General features: G+C 36.7%; 1 protein-coding gene across 1 annotated transcript in view; it reads left to right on the forward strand.

The window, feature by feature from the left end:
* Positions 1-26,685, forward strand: part of PIEZO2 (piezo type mechanosensitive ion channel component 2) — a 315,845-nt gene that overhangs the window by 38,952 nt on the left and 250,208 nt on the right. The window contains 1 exon segment of the mRNA XM_040549988.1: positions 17,371-17,466. Within this exon segment, the coding sequence (XP_040405922.1) occupies positions 17,371-17,466 (96 nt within the window).

Below are 26,685 nucleotides of genomic sequence, written 5' to 3' on the forward strand. Positions count from 1 at the left end.
GTTGGCATTCATTTTCAGGAAAATGATTGCATTTTTGGCAGGAGAGATAAGCTAAATTAACAAAAATGTAGAAATTGAATTATGAGCCTGTCCCATAGTCACAAATATGTTTTATGCTTTTAGGAATCTGGAGTTAAAACTATAACTCTGTATGGGCAAGCATGTAAAGCCACTTCACTATCTGTGTATCAACAAAGGCAGCCTTGTTGGGCTGTACAATACATGAAGCTTCACATGGTGCTTCAGAGTTTAGAAGTATTCTTATCAAGCTCAACTCAAACTGTCTTCTAGGCAGAAAAGAAACTTTTCTTCTTCTTGGGCTATGATGACAGTTCCAATATTGGGATGAAACCATTCTGTATTTGGCTTATTTTAGAATTGCTTTCTATTCCATGCACTTTGAGCTTGAAGAAACAAATTTACCAGTTGATTGTCTGCTGACTGAGAGTGTGAGAGCATGGCATGCACATTGTTGTCTTGCCATGGAGCTGAACTGAAAATTTGTTTGCTTTACAGAAATTATACCCACAAAGAGAACAGCATTCCCAAACATTTTGAGATGGATCAGATTTTAGATTTAATATTGTTTGTTCAAGGTCACTTAATGTAGTGCAAAAGTATTTCTAAAGGACAGGTTTCTAGTCTGTTCCTGTTTTCAGAAATGCTCTGTATGAAAGTTTTTGAGTCAGTGTGGTTGATCAAGTTACAGTGGTTTATGAACAAGCAATGTATTTTGTCTAACGTACAAGCAAGTTTAGCTACTAGATTGTGGTTACTGTTAAACTTTGTGAATTCAGCTGCTCTGATTGGAACAGTGCTGGGAAAGAGGACAAAACTGCTTAAGGAGTGCAGGATCAGGCTACTACTGTACTCATTTGAACGAGCTCCCTGTGATACCTGTTGTTTCCTTGAGGCTCAAATAAACCTACCATCAGATTTTGTGTGATTAACTGGTGAAGACAGTGACTAGCTTGTTTCAGATCATTATGTGATGTTTATTGGAATTTTATCCTTTAATTTTGAACTGTGATTTATCTGGAATAGCTGGGAATTTGGGGGGAATAAAATAAGATGGAACAATGGGAAGGAGAAACCTCAAGAACTCCTTGACAATTTGGAGGATGAAGGAAAAGTACCTAATGGTTTAGAATAATGTATAAATTTCCTTCTACTATCTCTGTAAAACCTAGTCTTCCCTTAAAGGTCGATCTATTAGGTTAATGATACCAAATTTAAACTAACTGGTTAGCTTAAAATGTGAGAAGACCAAGAAAGCAAACACACTAATTTCTCAAATGGGTGTTGTCTTGCACATTTTTTTTTTTTTTGGAGTGCCAGAAGTCTGGGAGTTGAATCATAAATGCAGGAATAAACATTAGGTTTAGGAAAGATACGATTAAGAATTTTAAGAAATCTATTATTAGATTAATGATTTCCTATAATGCAGTCTACTATTAACAAATAACATGGACTGCTACTCACCCCTTCACCACCTCCATTTACTTCAAAAAAGCATGGCAGTGTTTGGCATGTATGCATCTTTTCCTGAAAGGTGTTTAGACACTGCAGTGGTCAGCACAGCATAAGAACATAAACAAAGTAAGAATTAGTGACTCCATGATGTTTTCAAGCAGAAAATGATGCAACAATTGGAAAAAAAATGGTACAGATATGACTGGGGGTGTCATTTTTCCACTGTGGGGATTCCCTGTTGCTTTGTGTTTCAAAGAGAATTGATTCTGGAGTAAAGTCTTGCTTGTATGTACATCTGCCACCACTTCGGAAAAGAGGCAAGAATATATTTCTGGACAGGTTGTGTTCTTTGAACTGCAGGTTAGGAACATGGATCAGCTTGCTACAGGGCTGTCATGTAAACGTGGTAAAGTCAATTCATTTTCTGTGGTTTGGTTTCTTACTTGTGTAAGCGTAACATTGCACCGTTGTCTCTACTAGTGAGTTTCTCAAGTTCCCGGTCATCCTTCACCGCCCTTTCCACAGGGTGCTCCCTGCTTCAGTCATGCCAGCACTGAGCACCACAAGCACTCAAGCTGGTGGTGGCTCGGGAGTCGCAGGGACTTGGCGAAAGAATTCCTTCAGCTTTGCTGCCAAGGAAAACACATGGCCCTAAATACATAGGCATACTCTAACATGCTCCATTGCTTTGTTTGTGCATCAGGCATTTTGCCTTCATAAAACAGTGCCGCTGTTTCCATGCCAGCAAAGCCTTTTTAGCTGTTAAATAACCTCGTGGTAGCAGTTGAAGAGGAGACTGCCAAAGCAAGGGGGTGATGAGGAGAAATGTTGGTGCCCTGTACCACACAACTTGGCATTTCCTCACTGCAGAGGCATTGGGTAGGGGCCTGGGGCCTTTGCAGACCTCTTTTGGCTGCTGGTATGTGCAGGGTGCAGTAAAGGGCAGTTTTAAAAGCAGGTGAAGTTGATCAAGTTCCAAGGTGATGACTCCTCTACTGTCAAATCCAAGTGGGATACAAATTTTTGTGCTGTTGATGGCAAAGTGTGCCTCTGTACTTTGGGGTTGGGTCTTCATCCTTTATCCCTTGAACAACACTAAGAGGTAGTGGCTGTCAGAAACCTCATCTTAGAATATTTACTGGGGATCAAAGTTGGGCAGGATTTGGTGAGAACTGTTCCAAAATTGGAATCCTGAACGTCTTATAAATTTGTAGAACTTTTGCAGTCTTGGCTTACAATATTATTTATAGAAGAGCGATATTTTTACTAGTAGACAGTGACGCCTTAAACAAAGGGTAAATACTTGTAGTCATATACTGATAATCTCTTGCTGATTATGAAATCACCCTAACTCTAGTTTTCTTTAATGTATGTTGATAGTAGGGTCCTAGCCCACTTTATGCTAGAAATTGATATCATGGTGGGTTATGTGAATTTTGCTGCTGGTATGCTTTTCTTCTGATCAAAGATGCTGGGGGTGGTGGTGGTAAGGTTTTTTGTTGCTGTTTTGTTTTTTAAATAGTGTATTTTCTTGAGCTACGATGAAATAACTTGGAAGTTTTAGATTGAAAACAATTTAGTTCTCAAAATTCTTTCAGTGGCAAAAAGCAAGATGATGTGGGAGCACTGAACGTTCAAAGTGAACTACAATGACCTTTTGAAGTGCTTTATAAGTGGATAGTTAATTGCAGTTGCGGGGGAATCTCATACGAATGGATAAGGCAGGAAAAAGTTTCACAGCTGCAGCTTCTATGGCATAAATATTTCAGGCATTATTTCCTCCTTTTTAAATAGAAAAATAGTTCTCATTTTTCTTGGTTTAAAAACAAAACAAAACAAAAAACACAGTAACTTTTATTTCAATTAATCCTTTTTAATAGTAAGTACTACTGCTACTACTACTACTACTTGTTTAGCAAGAACATTTTTTGTTCTCTGCAGTAAATAGTCTCTCCTCTTTTGACCTGACAACACATTAACAGAACAGCATTACTGAGTTAGGTATCTCTCAAGCTTGTCAGTGGATGTTTTTATTTACTCAGCTTCATCTTCACACTTCTAGCTCTTAATGACTTGTGGTAAAGCCAGAATTTAGTTCTTTTTCTAGAGAAACAAGAACACTCCTTACAAACTGACTGGCTTCCTCTGTATTCAATCAAAACCCAACATTTTACTTAGAACGTTTCTTCACTGGAGCTACAAACTTCATCCAGGACTAATTCTGGTCAGTTTACTCATAAAGACCACGTTGAAATCATTGGTTTATGTTCTTAGCTGGTATAAATTTTTGTAGGTTTACTGACAAAAACTTTATTGACAAGATAAAATTTTATACTAATGGGAGTGCTTGTAAACAAAGTTAACAAGGATTATGTAAGTCTTTATCGCTGTTATCTTCATTGTATATAGAACCCTTGTCAGTAAGGGATCATTGGCTTCTCTGCTGAGATTGCAAAGAAAAACACATTTTTTACTTGAAAGACAGCTGACTGTTTGTATCCTTCTTAAATTTTCAGGATATGTTTAAATCAAATTTAATGCACCCTTCACTTAGTTTTAATCCTTCAGGATGTATACTTTGGCTCTTTCTCAAGAAACGGATCTTCTGAGATTTTCAGTGCACTTATTTCTCTAAATTTGAGATCTTGCCCAATTAAAGAGATGCTGGTGTTTTTTTGTTAGTTTGTTTTTCTTTGTTTTTGTTTTGTTGTGGTGGTAGTTTTTTTCTTTAAGTGAGAAAAATGCACTATTACATTTTGAGAATGAAGATCTACGTTGTGACACTTAAGTTTATCCGTACCGGTCTTCGTGTGTTCAGAACAGGCCTAACAAAACAGGTTTTTATTATCTCTTCTTTTCTCTGCAACAATCAGTCCTTTCTTTTGTGATTGGCTGCATTGAGAGCACTGAAAGCCACGGTGAATCCAGAATCCTAATTTTCATGGTGGGGTGTGACTGCCTTTCTTTCTCTGCTGATGTGGTACTACATAATATAATTGGGTATCTTCAGGACAGTGGCCTGACTCCAAAGAAACGTAGTCAGACTTTTTATTGAGCCTAGATATAAACAGATTAGAATTACTAACTGCGTGGGAAGTTTTCTTCAAGTTAAACTTAACTTCCCACATTCAAATGTTCTTGGACAAGGACACAATGCTTTGTTATATAAACATGAAAGAGGTATTAAATCATTTTGAATTTCCAGTCTTGTTGTTAAAATTTGCCTGGGAGCTTATCAAAGGTCTGGGGGAGTTTCTGCAATTCATAGTCCAGAGGAAGAAAACATTGCTATAGATGCATTGTGATGGAGCATCAATCTGTAGAAGGCCTCCAATAAGTACCAGAGATTTGGCAACACAAACTGAGTACCAAAAGTACATTGCAGAACTCTGAGGGCATAAAACATGTCTTGAGTGATGTGCGCAGAAACAGATAAAATTTTAACATGTGCCCTGTGCTTTCTGGGGAATATCTCTACTCAGAATAAATGCAATGTGGAGATGTGTGTGGTTTTCTGTTTTCTTACATGATTATATGCACACTGTCTTTCTGTTTGAAAACTGGACAAGGTCATGGTCCTTTCTCAGTAGTATGATTTCTGATAGATGTTTTTCACCCAGTGCTACGTAAGTGTTGTATTTCAAATGCATAGCAAGGATGATGGGCATGTTCAGGTGAAATTTAATTGGAAGTCAGATGGGTTTAAGTACTAGTACTCTAGAATAACCAATTTTAGGGATCAAAACAGATTTGCAGTTATAAGGTCTCCAAACATCTCCTTTGATTCTGTGATTTTTGGGTTCCTTAGGATCCTTTGCAAGTACCTAGTTATGAGAAATAGTTCGCAAGGCAGTTCATGGCATTCCTGAGTCTATTCTTATGACATATTGAAATCTGACATCTTCACAATAAGAGAAAAATACTTAACATATTCTTAAGGAGGGAAAGAAATACACAATTCCTCTTCAAACAAAAAATTTATCATTTTGTACATGAAATATCAGTTTGAAGTAGTGACTACATGAATGAGGGATTTGTATCTCTTTCACACAATTGACATATCCTGGAGATAACTGCTTTTGGAATTCTGTTTCCTTTGGTGAACACAGTGGCTTTGTAACACTGTTTGAAGTGTTCTGTCATCACCCAGATTTGTTACTTGCAGTTTCAACCTTCTTTTTTCAGTGATGGGTCAAGAAAGGAAGTTTATCTATCTTTTACTGGAATAAACAACAGTAGAGTTTTAAACACTGCATTCCTATTTGTAACTTCACTAATGGCACTCATATTTCTTAGTGTTAACACCTCTCTGATGTTTAGTAATGTTTATATTCCTCAGAGGCGTTTGTCTGGGTTAGTTTTATTGCCACGTCCTTCCTCTGATTCAGGGTTTTTTAGGACTGGTGTCAGTGTAAGCAACGGCTGGCAAAAAGAAAAAGAAAAAAAAGTTCTTACTGTATCTTATGCCAGTTAATTTATGGTGATTTATGTGTTTTAAAGGACAACAATTTTGGATGTCTTTGGGGATTAGTAACGTGCTGACATTTTTACTTGTAAATTGCTGGGAGAATTTGGCTGAGTTCCTGGTGTCTGATAGCTTCTTAGTGGCTCTAAGTGAAGGTGTAGATCTGCTTGTGGAGATCTTTCTGTCACACAAGTATCTCCATATCTGTCCTTGGTTGATGTTGTTTAGCAGTAGCCCTGTGTGAATTTTGTTTGTCATCTGTGTTCTGCATTTGCTGTTATTTTTAGTTTGAGTCTTGTCAGGGTTATGCAACTGTAGCAGCACAAGTGGACTGCTCTTTCTGGATGTCCAGGGGGCAAGGAACATGCTTTCGTCATCCCATGAAGATGAATGAGGAACAGAGTAATTTCTTTAGTTCCCGGTTACTTTCCTAGAAAGAGAATGGGAAGCTTGAAGACATAAAATAAGCTCACGCATTTAACATTACAGCAGGCACTGAATAAAATGCCTGAGAAGTTGCTGGAACCAGAATGAGAACCAGGCAGTCCCCCTTCCATGGGCAGCTACCTCAGCGGAGGAATATGACATCATCTTCCTTGTACCTGACGAGTGAATACATGAAGACATCATGCAAAATGTGATTTCTGTGAAAGCTGAATGCTCAGGGTTTCAAAGTCTGGTGTTCTGTCCTGCTGATGATAACATATAGTCATGTAAAAAAGAGAATTTTGTTGCCAACCCCATTTTTTGGTGTTAGAGCTTAGGACTGCTGTTTTCTGAGTAGAGCTTATTTTGGCATGTGGTTATCATGAGGTAGGTGAGGAAAGAGTGTGACTGGAATGACCACTGTGACAGAAGAGACTGGAAGTGAAATTAAAGAAAAAAAAAAATCATCAAAAATCATAAATCAAACCAACTAACCAAAGCAACCACCAACCTTGAAGCAGATTGTTTTGTTGAGTAAGGGATTACTGCTACAACGTAGAAATACGAAAACATAAAGGCAATGTAAGAAAATAGAAAGTTCGCAATTGAACTTGAAGTGTAATGTTAAGTAGATCTTTCTAATGGCAAAGTGTGCTGGTGATGGTGTCCATCATGGTTTTTACTTAATAAATACTTGTATACTTAATTTAAAAAACTTATTGACATTGGATTTGTATGTGAGCGTAGATACTCTTTTAAAATTCATTATTCTGGGAAAGGTGATCATTGTGGTATGCTTACGTCTGAGGTCTTTTGTTCATTTTCCTCGTTTCAAAGACAGGTCGGGAGTATGCCTGTGTACCTAAGATACATTTCTAGAGCTGAAAGAAAGAGGGGAACAAGGGTTTTTGTCTTCTCCTCTCTCTGCACTCAGTTCCCAGACAGTCTGCCACAAAATTATAACTGGTTCCAGATGGTTTCTGATGGAGAGAAAGCTTACTGAAACTGCTACTCTGAGAAAGAAAGGGGAAAAATGTCATAACCAAAAAAATAAAAAAAAATGTGAAAAGTGTTCACTGTCCAGCAGTCAGCTCTCCTGATGAGCAGTGACCAGTGAAAAATGTGATTGTAAAAGTGTTGTGAACCGAATGTGTAGTATTTATCTGTTTATTGAAGAATTCTTGGATTTAAAAAAAAAAAAAAAAAAGCTTGTGCATAGCACATGCTAGCTGCATGACGCTGCACAGAACAGCACCATGCCAAAATACTGGCTCAGGAGCAAGGTGGGAGCTTCACACGTTTGCACAGTATTATCAGAAGAGCTCTTTAACATTGAAGGAGTAGTGGTTGATGTGGGAGGTAACTTGTCCTGAGCTAACGCAGTTATGTGTGGTTCTGCACTGCACACTGTAAGCTGCAACCGTTAATTCGCACTAAAGGGATGATAAGATTACATGTGTTTCAGTTAACTATTTTGCACAGCAGTGTTTAATTCCAATCTCATCTGTCATAAGCATTATTGTAACTGGAGTTACTCAGAAGTAAGTGAGAGCAAAGCTATGCCAGGATTTATCCTCTTCTTCTGAATTTCAGTAAGAAGAAATAAAGTTCCCAGATTGCTAAAGCTCACTGGGCAGCATGCCTGCCAGATACTTGACATTATTATAAGTAGAGTTCTAGAAGAGGAACGTTTTTGGTCACTTTCAAAGTTTCGTTCTTATGTTTACAGCATATCTAAAGTTACTATGAGTGGCAATTGTTTCCTTGTTATTGTAAAGAATTTTGGAGGAAAAGTCAGAGTATCTGAAACAAAATAGAATGTGAAATGCAAAAAGGTATAAAAATAGCAACTTATGGTAGCATTTCAACTTTCCATTTCCTCTTCACAAAATGGTAGCACAAATTTCTTACAGCAACAAATTTAATTTTAAGTATACTTGTTTTATTATTTTTACTGCACTAGGCCAGTCATGGCTGTGTCAGGTCAAAGTGGGAAATCCACGCAGACTTAATAAGATTTGCACATGTGTCTCTGAGCTGAAATGGAGATGTGGGGCTTGTTCTCCATTATACTTGGATAGCTGCAGACAAGAGTGGCTGCTGCATTTTTCTGAGAGATTCTATTTTGTGAGTATTAAATGATGGATTGTTTCATCCAGCCAACAGTGAGCGAGCTTATTTTCGTTGTACATTGTTTTGTAAATAATGCTTAGACAAAAGTGCAAGGCTTGAACAGCCTCTTTGGTTTTGCTGTTTGGCTTTCTCCTTCAACACACCCCTGACCCAGCAGCAAAAGCAGCAATGACTGTCACTAAATATCTGAGGACAATTTACTAATATTTTGTGTGAGCACATGTGTGTGTGTTTTGGTTGGTTTTAAAGAACACTGCATGCGTGAACCCGCCTAAAAAGAAGGAAAATTCTATTTTCATTTCTTTTCATATATGTGGTTGAAATTAAGATAGTGTATTACTAGAAAGCAAAAATAAAAAAGCTTCAAAAAATGCAAGCTTTATGCAGATACAAATAGCAGTAGAACAGTCTACTCAGCAGTCTTGGCCTTCTGTCTCCATATCATATGGCTATTGGAAATACTTGTCACTCTGGCTGTGTGGGTTTTTTTCTTTTTTTTTTTTTTTCTTTTGTGTTTAACTCCTTTTCCTTGCAAAATCTTTTATTCAGAATGGTTCTTATTCTGTAAATTTTAAATGCCCTTCTCTCTTTTAGCATTGAATTTTTCTCTTTATTGAGCTTATGCATAGCCTACACGGTCAGTTTTACTACAGTTTGAAATGTTGCTCAGAATATCTGAACTGCGCTTTATCAACAGTGAGAGCTGACTTTTTAACTGTAGAGCGGAAACAGGGATGTACATATGAGAGAAACTTTGGCTCTTTCCCCAAACAATAACCGGGACATGGATCTCCTCCATCCCCCAGGGCAGGCTTGGCAGCCAGGCCCGTCCCACTGCCCCACCAGGAGTGTGGTGGCCAGGGGCACCAGGTACCTGCCTGGGTTGGGCTGAGGCCGTGACCTCCCAAGTCCTCAGGGGCTTCTCCTTAGTGGGGTCATTGCTCCAGACCCTGACCCAAGTGTGTAATTGTCCTGGATACTAAAATGAAAGGTCTTTGGAGTTTTTGTGGTGGACTGACACTATAGGCATTATTTTTTCAAGTTAGAGGTGAACTGTGATTTTGGGAGGAGATTGCCTTTACGGCTCTGAGTGGATTACAGCCCAGCTCCTGCTTTATCACTGAATTCTAATAATGCTTTTAGAAACACCACTGATATTTTTCCTTACTTTTGTTCTTGTTCACCAATTTTTTCTAAAGGAAATGTTGTTGCCTGAAGGGTGAGGTCTAATGTTGGATCTACTTGCATTGGTTAGGCAGCCTTTGATGTCCAGTAAGATGATTGGGGGTAAAACAAAGAAATAAAAACAATCTCAAAGCTGTGAATATTCTAACTAACATGGAAACTGACTGCTTAATGCTTTACTGGAGGGCAGCACAAGTGTAGAGGCCTAATAATCATGTCATTAAGACAGCATTTATTGACAGTCCGAGAATCTTGATTGTATGTCCTCATGTAAAATTAACCATTCATTGTGCACATTCGTGGATGGTCTTGTAGAGCACCTTGATTGGAGGAGATTTTTGTTTCAGCAATTATTTTACTCTAAGTTCATAGATTGGTCCTTTGCACCAGAACCATGTCATCTCGGGGTACACCAGTGTCTCATTCCCATGCTAAACCTAGTAGAAAGGCTGTCTACTTTAGTCTATATCAGTCATCTAAATTAGGTGTGATTGGTGTTTTCAGAGCTCTGAGATGTAACTGGTAGAAAATTTGAAATTAACCTCCTTTTTAAGGGTGAACATTTTCGTTGAATGGTTTTCCTGCCACTGGAAAAGTAAGCACGAATGTTAAACCAAAGTTTAGTCTAAAGGTACAAATCTTTGCATAGCTTTCTTAATAATCTTGCGGTTATAAAGTTGTTAATCGGGATGCAAACATTGTGCAATATCCTGCTGAATGAAGGTAGAAGACATATGGCATTTAGTTCGCTGAAGTGATTCCTTCTCATGCTAATGCACACATAAACATGAACAAATTAATCTAGAAAGGATAATGCTAAGAATAATGTGGAAAGAATATAGAAAGAGATATATGAAAAAAAATCTCAGCACATTTCTTAAACAGAAAAGGGTATAACAAGCACTGTGTTATTCTGTTAACATTAACAATAGTGACTTTTTATTAATATAATTCAGAAATAGTGACAGGATGGCTACTTCTGTCTTCATCTGCCTGTCATATTTCTGTGGTAGTGGCTTTTAACACTAGCTTACAATTCTAGTTTACAAGTCAGTAGCCCTTTGATAGTATGTACACACTCTTGAAGGCTGATGTGGAACAGATAGTCTCATCTTCTGAATGGTATTTCTTTTAAAATTTGTGTAGAGTGAAACTAAAATCTTTCATGAAGTTATTTTTTCCATACCTTTGAAGATCAGATTCCTCTATTACCACCCTGTTTTGCCCCCAAGATTCTTGTTTAATAAATGAAATGCATGTTCTATAAATTAACCTCTTTAAGTAGAAAAAAGAAAGAGCTGTTAGTGTAAATATGAAAATAATAACCTAGTGCAGGTGTTAGAATTCTGATGTTTGCTTGGAAATACCCAGTATTTATATCTTGAAACTTGGTGGTAAGTCTAAGAACAGTAGTAGATTTCTTCAAGTGTTAAAACATGCTTCTTTGGCTGTCGAATAATACTGAAAATTAAAATCTAGAACAAAATGTTTAAGTTATCATATGATTTTGGATTTTCTGTTTTGTATGGTATATTCTGCACATATCTATCCTAAGAATGAGTTAAAATTTCCAACTTTATTTTAATAAAACCTTGAAAAATAGTTCTTGTACTAATTCTGTGTTAAAGATATGGTTCACTTTAAAATAGTTTGAGCAGTTTTCCTTAATGAGCTATAAATTTTGGGCTGTCTGGGAATCCCTTATTTTTGTTTTGAATGCGTATGTACAGAGGTGTATAATCCGTAGTCTGGGACATTTAAAACTGTATTGCCTAATAAAGGAAGAGAAAAATTAATTTTGAAAGATATCTCACTTAAGAGTATGTCCTTTTCACATAATTTTAGGTAATGATTTTGTGAAATCACAGTGAAATGCACTTTTTTTTTTTTTTTTTTAGGAAAAAGCAAAACAATAATGAATGTTCTCTTTTAGTGCTGAAATATTGACTGTTTTTATTGACTATGCCAAGAAATGTACAAATAACCCTTAAAATGTTAGTAATCTGTAAGTTACCAGGTGTAATGTCAATTCTTCTTAATTTCAAAAGCAGAGAAAAGAACTCAAGTATTAATTCTTGTGTAAGACTGGGGAAGGAGTGGTTCTTAAACCTCACATATTCTGATACTCCTATCTAATAGAAATTATAGATCATTATGTTAATGATTCTACTCATATTTGGGGGGCTTTTTTAAGGCTTTAAACAGAAATATTTGCTCTAGTTAATGTAACGCAATAGGAGATATTTGTATTATAATCAAATTAGCCTTCTTACCTGAGTTGTTTTACCTGGATGAGGTAATCATTGCACACATTTCCTAACAAAGCTTACAAAAATATTTTACAATGTGTTCTCCATTGCAAAACTGAAGTATTCAGCGGTTATTTCTGTTCTCTATAGCTCTGCAAAATGTATTTGCAGAGCAGGCTTTACTGATTTTTGTTTCTTTGTGCATGTGTGTTAAAGTATATACATACATATATATTAAAGATATGTATCACGTATAGTGGGATTAGTGAGTTATGAATACATTTACAGACACGATGAAATGTAAACATCAGTTATCTGCCTGATTTTAATCTGATTGATCAAATGACAATGTAAAAAAGATGAGATACTCTACAGCTATCTTTCTATTTATTTATTTTTTTTGCCACAAATAATTGTATGGCAGTTTGAAAATTTTATAAATCTGCATGTTATTTTTTTACTATATATTTCTTTTTGACTGGTATGCGTGAAGGTATATGAAATTATCATAACTTTGTCTTAGATATAGTTGTGAGATAATGATTTAAAGAGAATATTTTTTCTGTTCTGTTATGCATAAAAACAAAAACATTTAAAATAATCACCTGATGGAGAATTCGATTTTGTGTGTTACAGAGCACTCATTTTTCCCACCCAGGGGAAGATGCTTTAAAGTTATTATAAAACTATAAAAGAGCTAATTAGAAAAAAACGAGTTTACTTCTAATATGCTAATATGTTGTATACCAGTAGTTGTTTTTTATGTCCTTTCACAATTGTGAATTACTGCTGCCATTGGAATCTGAATAGTAGCAGAGTTTCAGAGATGAAAATCCTATTTCCAGAGTTTTCTTACTAGAGGATGTTAGAAAACATTGAAGAAGGTTGTTTAAAAAATCTGAAAAGGCAAAATTGTGCATGGACTTTGTATGTATGGTGTATTTACCTATTCAAGCTTTGCATTTATTGTTCTTTTTAGGCAAATCCATATATCTGAAACTAAGAGACTGAAAGTTTTCTGGGATACTAATAAAATTAACACTTTTGGCTTAGGAAGTTTTTTGTTGTTATTGTTGTTTTCAACAAATGTCTTCAAAGTATTTTTATATTCCTGCAGGCACCTATGTGAAAAAATATAAGGCAAGGTTTGTATGGGAAAGTATTGTCTGTTAACAGTCAGGTTTATATAGTTGCAGAGAAATAAAGCTTTGAGAACACAGTCTCCACAAGTCTAGAAATAGAAAGCAGTAAATTTAAAGGTAAATATAGTTCAAGAATAATTCCTCTGAAATTAATTTTGCTAATCGATTAGACAATTTCAAGGAGAGGTAACAAAAGTAAAATGCTAAAATTACATTAATTTTGAGACAGAACTGATAGTGCAAACTGACCAAAGTAACCCAAATATCCAGAAATTTCCATGCCACCTGGCTTGCCAAGAAAGTCATTTGTGTAGGTGCTTTTTCCATTGATGGAATCCCATTGACCTCAGATGGGAATTTTTGCTGTGGTGGGCATCTGCTTATGGCTGCCTTTGCAAAGGAGACCTTTGTGAACGACAAAGGGAGTGCTGATGGGAGAGATGATGGGTTTGTTTGCTTTTTTGGATCATCCTGTGTTTTCTCAGAGCAAACTGAAGCTGATTTCATGTCCAGTGATGACTTCTTGACAGTTTTGAGTATCAGAACTTGATATCCTTCTATAATAAGGGCACCCACTTAATGGATGAAGGGAAGGTGGTAGATGAAGTTTTCTGCATTTTAGCAAGGCTTTTGGCACAGCATTCCTCTGGACAAATTGTGCAGTTGTGTGATGAGCAGGTACATGCTATGCTGGGCAAAGAACTGACTGAATGTTAGGGTGTAAGGTGTTGTAATGAATGGAAGTACATCTGTCTGATCACTAGTGGTGTGATTCCCCAAGGCTCAATATTGGGGTCAGTTCTGTTCAATGTTTTAATCAATGATTTGGATGCAGGAGTTGAATGCATCCTTAGTAAATTTGCTGGAGATACTAAACTGGGAAGTGATGTGGACTCTTGAGGAATGAGAGGCTTTGCAGAGGGATCTAGATAGACTGGAGCATTGGGCCTTCAGCAATGGCATGAAGTTTAATGACAGAAACTGGATTCTGCACTTGGGATTGTGATGCTGGACAAAATTACAGATTGAGAGAAGAGTGGCTTGAGAGCGGCCCTGTAGAGAGGGATCTGGGGGTGCTGGGTGACAGTAGGCTAAACATGAGCCAGCAGTGTACACTGGCAGACAAGATGGCAAACCATGTTTTGGGGTGCTTTAAACACAGTATAGCCAGCTGTTCAAATGAGGTAATTATCCCACTATGTTTACTATTGGTGTGGCCTCACCTTGAATATTGTGTGGAGTTCTGCGCTCCGCGATATAAAAATGACGTTAAAATACTTGAATGTGTCAGAGAAGGGCAACAAGGCCGGTTAAAAGGCTGCAAGGCATGTACTATGGGTTTGTTAAGCTTGAAGAAAAGGTTGAGGGATACCTCCACAACTTCCCAAGGAGGAAAAGCGGAGAGGGAAATGGTCATCTTTTCTCCCTGATATCTAGTGACAGGATATGTGGGAATGGCTGAAAGCTGTGTCAGGGGAGGTTCAGATTAGACATTAGGAAAAACTTTACCAGGAGGTTAGTTGGACACTGGAACAGGCTTCCTAGCGAGGTGTTTGATGCCCTGTGCCTGACAGTGTTTAAGAGGCATTTGGATCACACTCACAATGATGTTTTAACTGTGGGTCAGCCCTGACAGTTGGACTCAATGATCTTTGTGTAGGTCCTTTCCAACTGAAACTATTCTAATTTAAGAATCTATGTATTTGACAAATAAAGTTATAATGCGGAGTGAATATGTAAATACACTGCAGCAGTTGTTTTCTAATCTTTAATTGTACTAAAAATGTGTTTGTAGCTTTTTGCTGTGGCAGAGTAGCTTTTTAAGACACTAATCTCTTCAGAAAAATACACTAGATGAACAGAGATCGTGAAAAAGATAGGGAAATAGTGAACGGACTGAAGTTTAAAAAAAAATCACAGCCAAGTTTTGGGTTTTTTTAATTTTAATTATGAGAAATTTATTGCTGGTGCTCTTGCAAGAGCTTAAATAAGCATAGTTGTCAGGCAATGTGTAGGCAAGATTATTATTTTACTAGGTGGTGCTTGGGTATAAATGGAGATTCTATATATTTGACATGAACTTTTTACCAAGGCATTTATTGACATACTGCTAACAAAGGGGGTTGTCTAAAATCACCCAGTTGCTTTTTTTTTATGCTTGCACTGATGAAGCTGGTTGCTAGGTGCTGTTCAAGAAACATAGCAAGCTCAGTTCTGAAGAATATTATCGTAAGAAGAAAATGTGTATAATATTGTACTGAAATCAAGTAAGCCACTTAACAAGATTAAAAGCTGATTGACTGGGCCTCTGCAATAACTGGATCTGCTACCAGAGTGACTGAGAACATTGATCCTTTCCTTTAAATACTGGTGGAAAAACCATCAGGCTTCAGATCAACCTTGAACCACCTTTTCCTATGGATGCCAAAGAACTTCTTCCCACCCCAAATGAAATTTGCAAACAGGCTGATTTATGGATTTGTCCTGACCTCGCAAGTGTCCTTGTTGCCATTCTTTCCAAGAATGCCACTAATGGTCATAGTACATCCTCTGCTCCTGTGCAGAGCGCCCTGTAAGTAGGTGCATATAGCAGGGCTGACTCCCTCTTCTCAAGTACATTCACTTTAAAGTTCTGATAATTGCTTACAAAATTCCCTGTGGGATAGGCCCATTTACTTTTTCTTGATTACAGAAGTAAGTGTAAGTCTTCAGGTGGTCTTTAAAGACAATGTCTGTAAAGGAAGTTTAAGCATTAAGCAAAAGAAGCAGTCTGCCTGGGTTTAATTTTTTTTCAGACATCAGAAGTTGCTCTTAAGCATTCTGGATTTCACACCAAACAAACTTCTATTAAACTTCATGGATTATTTTTTTTTTTTTGAAGGCTGGTGGCAGAATCACGTTTAGAAATAGAACATAGATGCTACTTGTTCTTCCTTCTTGCCAGATATACCCATAAAGATCACACATTTCTTGGCTAAACTGCAGATATGGGGCAAAGTCCAAAGTCTTTGTATCAGGGCTATTAAGGAATTGGAGTCTTGTTTGGAAGACAAGAATTATAGCTGTTGTATTTTTTGTTAAAAGTGAGACTTTTTGTTTTTTGTATTTATAACCAGAATGGACAGATGTGATGAGGATCAATTAATGCTTAAGTTGTCAACTCATTCTCTATATAGTATCAATACATTTCATGAAGTGGTGACTGGAGAACTTGTTTTCTTTTGGGATACACATTTCTGGCAGAACTAAGGCTGCATTTTTCCTCCAAAATCAAGTTGTTTTGGATATAGCTGAGAAAACTGAATTTATTAGTTACATTCCATGAGTGAATAAATGCCATCTCCTGACTCCTCAGCAGTTGCTTTATCTCATGTGAAAGTTCAATGTAGTAGGTCTCATAATATTCCGATATCAGCTGCACAGTGGATTTAGAGATTACTTCATTTTGTTGGTGGTGGAGGTTTTTATCCTTTCAGTAAGGAAGTCCATATACTATCCTTTCAGCACAGAATATGCATGACATCCTTAGAAAGGATGTGTCTGGGTTGTAGCAATATTGCTGCCCCTTTTAACAGCCTGCTGATATGGGTGTTGCCAGGAAAACGCTTGCACTAAATGTATAAAATAGGAAACATTAGACAAAGTTAGTGGAGAGTTCTGTTCTTTATAAAAATCAGTATAACACCAGTTGCAAGTTATCAAGCCCTTTTCGTTTATAATTCACAATCTTTTCCCTAGAAGAATTTTGTAAAAGCAAACAAATGGGTGACAGTAAAAATCAAATTGCTCTCGAATTAAGTGATGTCATTTAAAGGACAACTGGTTATTTTAGGCATGCTCTAATTTGGAATCTGAATACAATTCATTGTTTTTCTGCATTATTTAATGATAATCCTTACTTGTAAAGTAATGAACTTGTATGTAATTTCTTAAAGAGAGACAATCAATACTACTTTATACATCCCTCTATATTTTTTAGGGGGATGGTTTTGTGAGTTTACAGGTGAGGAAAGTAACCGGTTCAGCTGCCAACTAGCTTGTCCATCATTCCATACAGTCTTTGTAACTTGGATGCATCTTCAGTGCTAAGCTTAAAAATGTATATTACTATGAAAATGCCTCATAAGTGTACCTAATTTTATTGATTTAAGCAGCAACTTGAACATTTGCGTAGAAATAACTTAAATAAATGGTAAAAAAATTGCTATGGTAAATAGGAAACTCAAATTGTAAATGTTTTGTGCTATTATATATGCTTACCCTGATTAAGCGGTATGTTCCTTTTCTTTTCTCACAGCCTGTGCTTTCCGTTACAATGGGCTCTCCTTTGTCTACCTCATCTACCTCCTGCTCATTCCTCTGTTTTCAGAACCCACAAAAACAACGATGCAAGGTAAGACATTCCTTGATTCATTTTTAAGATTCTGTGCTGGGCACAGTACCTGCAAAAGCCTTGGTGGTGAGGGTTTTTCCCTCATTAAGTGAGCTCATTTGTAATACATGCTATAAACTCAGACACTGCAGTTTCTCTGTAGGCTGGCTTTGGTGCTGAAGGACTTCCAAGCCTGATGTTTTTTGTTTGTTTGTTTTGCCCCAAGGTGCAGCTGGGTACTGAGGGATCCTTTTATGGCATTATTTCACCTGGAATACTGAAGTGATCTGGGTGAAAAATGAGCTGTCAGAAACAACCCAAAGGCATCTTACTGTGCCCAAGGGCTGGATTTGTAGCTACTTTTAAGAATTAAATTTGGTCTCAGATTTTTCACTCAACTGCGTTTCAGGTACTTATTTAAACACCATTGTCATCCTGATTTACATTATACAACTGCCTTAATAAAAATAATAGAGAAGGTTTACTGGTAGAGATAACAAATAACATCTATGTATCACATACCTATCAAACTTTTACAATTTAAAATATGAAAACAATTGTGCCAACCTATGAAGATAGAAATTATTTCTATCTAGTATTATATCTTGCTGTTTGTAGGGTGCCTGTTGTCTGTAGAGGAGTGACTTCTTGAAAGTCAGCAGAAAGGGCTGTATAACAGTATTGACACTTAAGAGTTTGTGATCTGGAGTGGAATTTGTGAGTGGAATTTGCAGTGAGGATGCAATCATGTCTTATCATCTACTGATGTCACCTAGTAGCCTGTTGGATGAGATTGCAGATGACTGAATTTCAAAGTACTAGTGCTGCATGAAACATTCCTGTTCCTGCTCTCCTGATTTTCCTTCAGATCAGTATGAAAAATAATACCGCACAATGCTCTGAGAACAGTTCTTGGGGAGTCTCAGGTTCTGTTTTAGAGTAACTCTGCAAGCTATCATCCTCTTTTCTCTTTACTGAGAAGATAGAGAGCAAGCAGAACTTTCAGAAATATCTGATGAACTATTCATTAATGAGTGGCACACAGTGGCAGTACCAAACTTAATTTTCACAAGTGGAAGTTCAACTTATGTTGTCCCAATTTTTGCTGGTGTTTTCATTAACCATCAGCTTGAGTAAGAAGAAGGCTAAACTAAATAAAACCATCTGTATGTGTGCAAGGTTTCTGCTCATGTGAATTTTCACCCACCCTATGTGTAGGGGATCTTGCATAAGGAAGAGCACTTTCTCCTCCAGGTCTCTGCATGGAGGAAAAAAAAAAAAAGGCAGAGTTAGATTTGTGCTGTGGAAAGTGTATACTGACCTATTCTAATTATGATGACTCACTATTTTACTTTAGCTAGGATGGATGCAGATCTTTTTTTTTTTAAATCTTTGAAGAACTTACTGAAATTAATCCTGTCACAGTGCATATCACAGACTTGCTTCATTTAGAAGAGCATCTGTACTGAATTAACCCATTTTGCATTCTTTTTTTTGTTTATGTTACGATTATTTCATGTGATTATAGTAGCATCAAATGACAGAGGTATGTGCTATGTAGTTTATATACATTCTCTACACCCGAACTAAAGGTAAAAAAGTGGAAAGGATTGCATGAGGTAGTAGTATTGATAGATGTTATTCATAAATGGGATATGAGCTATAGATAGATCAAAGTCAAATTTCCAAAAATTGTTTACGGTGGGGTAAATTTGAATTAGACCAAATTTGGACTCTTTGAGAATTACAGTTGAAGTCTTTTGGCAGAGTTATGAATCAGCTGAGAATTAGAGCTCTTTTGAGAGCTCACCTGTTAGCTATAGAGTTCAAATCTCTCACCCCTGGCTGAAGGAGCCATCTTCCCCAAACACTTCTGTGCAGAAGGGAAAGAAGTCTACTTAGTAAATGTATTTCATACCTTAATTTCTATGTTTCTATCATGTCTCTCTGTATTATTTTACTTCCCCACATCAGTCTTCGCTCAGTTTCTAACAACAAGTCTAAGAAAGTAGCACACTGCCTTTTGGCCAGGACCCATACCAGTTGGGTGGGCCAAGTTCATGTTGACTGTAAGTATCCAGTGGAGACAGAAAAAAGGAAGCTGAAAAATAAATAAAATAAGCATAAATGTAGGAAATCCCACTCTAAGTAAGGGTGCCAGTCATTTTTAAAGTGGAAAATTACAGGGACAGTATGAGAATGACACCTGTAAATGCCCATCTGTGAGCTAATGCTTCTCTTAAAAGTGCTGAAGGTGACAGCTGAGAGGGAGGCACTCACTGGGGAGTTTAGGTGCAGCTTCCCAGCTAACATGCAGTTACCACGTTGTTTTGTGTGTTTTTTTTTGCTGCCTCTTCTGTACCATTGTCAGGATGAACAGAGCCATTTTCTAGATGCCAAGAGGGATTGTGGAGAAACATGCTAATCTTCTAGAGTCTAAAAAGTTTATTTGATTAAAACTTCCTATGACTTTGATAGATGTGTTTGCATCACTGATGGCAGAAATCTTTCATCAGAGGGGATAGTGCTTTCTTAGGATTTTGGATAATTTCCTTACACTATCTGTCATATTGCATTAAGTTTCTCCTAAATTTCATGTTATGATGCATTCATGAGAATTAGTTTCACAGGTGAATTCAGTGTGTCTGAATGTAACCATTTCGGTCCACCATACCCATCACCTTTTCAAATTTTGTGTGTGTGTGAGACAGTATTTCTTTCTACAAAGTGCGGAGGGATTTTTTTTTTCCATGTACAGAGGATGGAAAAGAAAGGGGAAATTATAACTACTTTAACTAAAACCAGCCAAGCCACCATTAAATCAAAGAGTCAAAAGTTAAGTAAAACAAACTTTATTCAAAAACAAAACAAAACCACAATGCGGCTATATATTTCACTTGTCTTTTTATTTTTATTTTTTTTCCCACTTTCATTTCTTTCCCATAAACAATGTTTTTGAATCTTCCCTTCTATTTCTGTTTTGTTAAAATCATTGTTTTTCCTGAAGCCTTTGCTAAAAAGTCTTTTTAATCTTTTGAGCTTTCTCCACCAAAGTTTGCCTTCCTTGTCTTCTCCTGGTTCATTCAAATTCCCAGTCACAATCTCTGACAAACTTTGCCACCTCTTGCTCTTCCATCTGTCTTCTGAGTTTATTGTCTTACATCTTGCAGTTACTAAATTTATTCAGCTCCTATCTGCCAAGGGTAAGGGTTTTCCTGACTGTAGAATTAGAAGCTCCATAGTCTGGAATGGACAATGTCAGACTAGATTAATTTTTGTTTTGAAAGAAACCTAGAAGTTTAGATACACTGGGGAAAAGTAGTATACTTTCTGACATAGTTTGAATGGTATTTAAAGCTTAATAAGTTATGTTTTTCCTATTTTTTCTTAAGCATTTAATCTTCTTTAAAATAGAATTGCTAAGATAAAACTATATTAGTCCTTGAACTTGGAAGAGGCACAGTTTCCTGTCTCTGCATATTTGTTTCAAGATACTACCTTGACCAGTGAAAATACCAACCTCTTCTAAAGAAAAGGAAACATGTCCTTCAATTAGATCTGAAATGCCGAGTCACTTAAGATTTAGCTAAACATGTTTGGCTACAAGAAGTATTACTTAATTGTCCATGAAGCTAGCTGAATAAGGGAAATTGTATTCATGAGCTTTTATGTGCAGCTGAAAATGTCTTTGGTTAACTGTCTCGTTCAGCCCTATCTATTATTTATAATCCTTGAAATCTGTGATTACAAAGTTGATTATACAGCGAAATGTACTACTCTGCATGCAACAACTATAAAAAAGAAGTTTCATTGCAAATAATATTTTTGTCCAGAAGTACTTCAGAACTTGATTAGGCCAATTTTTCAATGGTTCCTGATGAGAACTGCTTTTGAGGTAGATGCCTATTTGCATGCATTGTAACACCATGTGATTTGGGCAGTGGTTTTCTACATGAATTACCTCTAACATCAGCAACTGATTATCTGTTTCAATGGAGATGACACATAGACAGTAAACTGTTTAAAAGTCTACTTTCTAACTTATGATTCAGAGATGGCTATATTAGTGATCTTTTTGTTTGCGTCTAAAGTCAACTGTGTGGAGGTCCTAGTCCTTATCAGGGGCTTGTACATACTGTGGTGACAGAAATAATAAAGCATGACCATATAGATTTGCTCTGTTTTGGACCAATAGCTCATCAACAGTACTACATAACTGTTTTCTGTGTGGCCTTTCTTTTGTGTGTAGCAGAGGTGAGTTTGCATGTAGTTAGTTTTGTTAACATTATTTCAATTCATAATTTCTGATATTCTAGATGTGAATAATAAGACTATGTGGCCAGCCACCATGTAAATAATGATAATAATAAAAATCAAAATAATAAAAAAAAAACAAAACAATTTCAAGCATGGACTGGACTTTGGCTAACTTCATGTTAGTGGCAACAGGAATGGAATTGCTTCTGAATGGAGATACTGCTCAGCATATTAAACTTCTCTCTCTTTGGTACCAAAAATACTAATATCGCACAGGTGCCATAAAATGATGTTTTACAAATGTCTATGATCGATGACTGATGAACAAAATCTAAATCACAGTGATTTTAATTGAGCATTATTTGAGTATTGCTGAAACCATGGTAAAGAAATGGAATAGGAGACTGTTTTGCAGATATGAAAGGGCTTGTGATCTGGAATAATTTGCACAGAATTGCAAGATGCAAAGGGCACAGTGGCAAATTTGGATCACCAAATATAGCTCAAGAAGTTTCAGGACAGCATTGATTCAAATGAATACAGAAAAAAAAAAACCCAAACATTATTTTGATTTACCTATGTGCATACGCATGAGTTTAATGCATCTTTTTATGAGCAGTCTTTTCACTCTCAGTTGCACTAATTTTCTGGAGTTTCACACTGACGTTAGATATCTAACTTAAATATTCAAGTTATGAATTGGGTCAACCTATATAGCCAGTGAATAGTACTGAGTACTCTGAGTTGACTGTTGAGCCTGTACTGAGTCCAAAAATCTTAAATTAGATGCTTAATTTTAGACCTCATCTACATTACATGGTATTGAGATTTCTGAACAACATGGAGAGTTTACATGAATATAGTCCTGTGAATCTCATGGAAGAGGAAACCAGTTGTTAACTTCCTAATTGTAAATCCTTGCACTTCATGGTTGTGTGGTTTGTAGTACAAAAATACCTTCTGTTTCAAAGCAGGGCATCCACTAATACATCTTCAATTTAGCTTTCAAGAATTTCTAAACATTGCTTGTGAAAGAATTGCTGCCCAAAGCACATGTGCAGAATCATTTGAAAATAACTTCAGAAAAAAAAAGCAATCAAACAACAAAACAGCCAGCCAACCAACAACCCCCAAAGCTAAAACACTGATTGAAATGCTATGTTTAGACATTTTTTAACAAAATTCCCTTCCTCATTGTCCTGTGAAACCATTTCTACTGTATGGCAAATTTGGTATTTAGAACTGTGTACAGAATACTGACAAAGAATGGACATGTTTAAAGAATATAGCATTTTAGATATTCACTAAACAGTACAGATGGGCTAGTCTTTAATGTCCTGCTACTGTGCAATGGTGAGTTTTGTTTGCAAACTCACACATCTTTATCTGTGTTGAAAATGTGAGAAAGATCCTTAAAATTTTTGGTCTTTTTAAGCCAGTTTAAACCATTTTCTCAGCAGCGTATTAATAGGATTTGATTGAAAACAGAAATCTTGTGCTAATTTGGGTGCTTTCAGCATTCTGGTTTTCCTTAAAGTGTATGCATCAAGATGAGATTGTAGGTTGGAAATACCGACTGATATTGGAAGAGACTTCCTCACATGTTTCTGTTGCCTGCTTTGAATAGAAATTCAGCCAAATGTGCATCTGAAGGCTTAGATGCCTGTTTACTGCTTCAGTCTATGGAGCTGGTTTTAGTTCAAGCAGTTGGAGAGTTTCCTGGCTGTTTTACTTTCATCTCATAAACAACTGTATCACCTACTATTAGTATAATATTATGGGGTTATTGTACTCCAAATAGCGGATAAAAGCCACCTGGTTTGACCATCTGGAACTGTAGCTAAAATAGCAGTACCCATTTGTGCATAAATTGTATGGTTGACATCTATTCTGCCCTGCACGGGATAAAGGCTGTACCTGCTTACTGGGATTTTTAATAGTATTGACAAATTGTGCTCTGCACTTCAGTTCTTCAGGTTGTTTTTCTGTAGTGCCTGCCAGAATGGCCATTGATAGGCTGTAGGCCTATCCATGCCGTAATCTTGTTGTGAGTTAAAATGTACAAATTTGCTACACTGGGAAGGAAAGAAGATACGTTAATGTTTTACACAGCTTTTAAAAACATATTAAATAAAAATCTTCACCATTTTGGGGTAGCACAGCTTGAGTTTTCACCTTTTGAGAAGTTTTTCTTCCATGTTTTACCACAGAGATGATTTGTTCCTTTTAAAAAAAAAAAAAAAAGAAAAAAAAAGAAGAAAAAGATTTATTACCTGTTATCCTTAAGTGCTCAATAGAAAGTACTCTGGGAAATAATAGAGATGCTTACTAAAGGGGATAGAGAGGCTGTTTAAGATGTCCTCAGAACTACTGAGTGTCTTTGTAGAAGCCTGAAGAATTGGTATGAAGATTTATTTATAACTCAGAAAATGCTTTTCAGCAATTAAAAATGGGGTTTCTACTGGATTGGGCATGTGTTTTCCTATGGAGGCATGCCAGGCTGCTACATAAACATCCTTTGGCTCAAAATAGTGCATCTCAGCTAGGTTTCTCCACTTCCAACATTATAAGTATTCTCACGGGAGTGAACAATGGAGTGTGTTATTTATAATCTGTGGGCCAAATCCTGAAGTACTTATTCATGGAATTTCTAGCAATGAGTGAAAATGAAGTGATGCCTTTAATTTAACCAGCCTCAGAAATTCTCTTGCATCTAATGAGCTAGACAACTTCCCTGTTAGTGATACTGTGTGCTTTCTCACTCTTTAGTATCAAAACATTTTCTTAAGAAATGAGATAAAATGCTCTCCAGCGAAGTGAAAGTGTACTCATAAGAAGCATTGCACTTGACAGCAATGAGTACAGAAGTCTCGCATCACTAATGTTTCTTCATATGATAAATGATACCTGTACCCCTCTCACTGCTTTGTAATGCTGTTCCACTCTGAGAGGGCTGACTCCAGTTCTTGGATTGTTTTACTTTGTGGCTTCCACAAAAGAAATTGTGAGCAGGGACTCCAATTATGTGGTTGATTAGTTGATGTGTCTCCAGTTTTCATTATCACTGTTATTATATGAGTGCCGTCAATGTTTTATTTTATATAGCTTGTAAAAGTTACTTTCTAGTTTATCTTTTGTCGTCTTTGCACAAGTGCTAAATCATTAAAATTTGGTCAATTACCTTCCTTTTCATTAAGTATGTGCAAAATAAACCTTTTATCACTTCTACATTTGGAAGGTGAGAGTGCAAAACTTAGGAATCTAATCTAGAAACAATGTGGTAACTTAAGAGAATTTGTTCTAAGGTAACAGTCTGCTCAACTAATGCCGTGAAAACCTAAGGAGAAATTTCTGCCACGAGTTAGAGGAAGACAAGGATAAAAAGTGTGATTTAGACCCAGCTGTGTGCACTGACAACAGTGCTGTCCTGAATGTGCACACTTGCTCAAATTTGGGATCTGATGGAGGCTTACTGTGGATGTGAAAAGATTTTAAACTCTGATGACCTTGTGGCATGTTTTTAAATTGAATTAAATAATGAAATTATAAAAATGAATTTTACAAAATCATATAAAAATAGCAGTGTTTAGGCTGTAGAATATGATTAGTATGCTTCCATGTAATACTGCAATCCTATGACTGATCAGTCAGCCCACAGATTTAGGTGGAAAGAAAATGGTGCTGAGTATGCCAGTGAAGCAAAACTTCAAGAATTTGTTCTCCTTTCTGTACTCCAAAGAATTAATTTTTCTGGGTTAATTGCATGCACTTCTTTTAGCTTGTTGCATATGTAAATGATTGTAGAGTTCACAGTTCTTTCTGTGTTGGTTGTGACCAGTGGGGATGTATACATTTTTTTGTTCACTGGCTTAATTTTATGTACATTATTTGTGTGTTTCTCAGCTAGGATCCACACTGTTGATATACAGCTGTGTATGCCACATGGCGGCAAAAGCTTGTAATGAAGTTGATGGTTAAATGTTATAGCTATTTTTTTTTTTCAGGCAACATACTGAAAGCAGGCTCAGCTTTCAGACATAGCCAAAGGACATGGTTTCCTTGATCACCTTTCCGCTGCCCTCTGTAGCTGTGACAGTGCTTTGCAGTGCCAGGGCAGCTGCTGGGAGTGGGGGAGTGGGAGAGACCTGCAGCACTCATCTCTCTGCTGCTGCTCAGCCTGCTCAGCCTCCAACCCAGCCCCAACCCCATCCTTCCCTGTAGTAGGAATGGACCAACCCTTGGGGCAGCAAATTTCATTGTGCCTATTATACAGGGGAAAGGGATAAAATTATTATTCCTGAGAAAAGGGAAATAAAAATGACTTCGGTAGTATAGCTTCTTTGTTCTGTAAATCAGTAAGCAGAGTGGAGAGAAATAAGAGGGATATTGTTGAGACTACATCTACTGCATCATGTCATGTAGAAGTCATGTAGAAGTCAAAATAACATTGCAGAAAGAAGGTAAAATGTTGATAGAATCTGGCTGGTTTCAGATAATACTAGAGGGGAAAATCAACATGGAATTTTTATGGAATACTCTAAACTGGAGAATGAGTGATCTTAATAATTGCACAGCCAAATCTTTATTTTTTTGCAATTTCCCAAACACTTACTGATGTGTGAAGAACCAACCAGTGATATTTTAAAATAGGTTTTGGAGGGACTTAGGACGTCAGAGGGAGTGGTCATCGGTATTCTACTTCTGATCCAATGTTAACAAAAAGCAGCCTTTAAAGTTTTCTTAACCTTAAGTACCAAATAAGGTTAGGGAAACTAGATAGTGTCCGAAGAGCTCGAGCATTTTTGATTTAAAATGCAGCAACATTTCTAGAACTCCCATCTTAAGGACAGGTGGCTCTTAGGGGTGAACTCCAGACTTAACTTTCTGACCAACAACACCCACAAAGAATATTAAGAATAAACAGGGGGATATATTAAGAATAAAAGAGGGATAATCTAGATAATCTGTAAAGAAATGTGTTTT

Source organism: Cygnus olor, chromosome 2, assembly GCF_009769625.2.
Source record: "Cygnus olor isolate bCygOlo1 chromosome 2, bCygOlo1.pri.v2, whole genome shotgun sequence".
In the NCBI taxonomy this organism is placed as follows: domain Eukaryota; kingdom Metazoa; phylum Chordata; class Aves; order Anseriformes; family Anatidae; genus Cygnus; species Cygnus olor.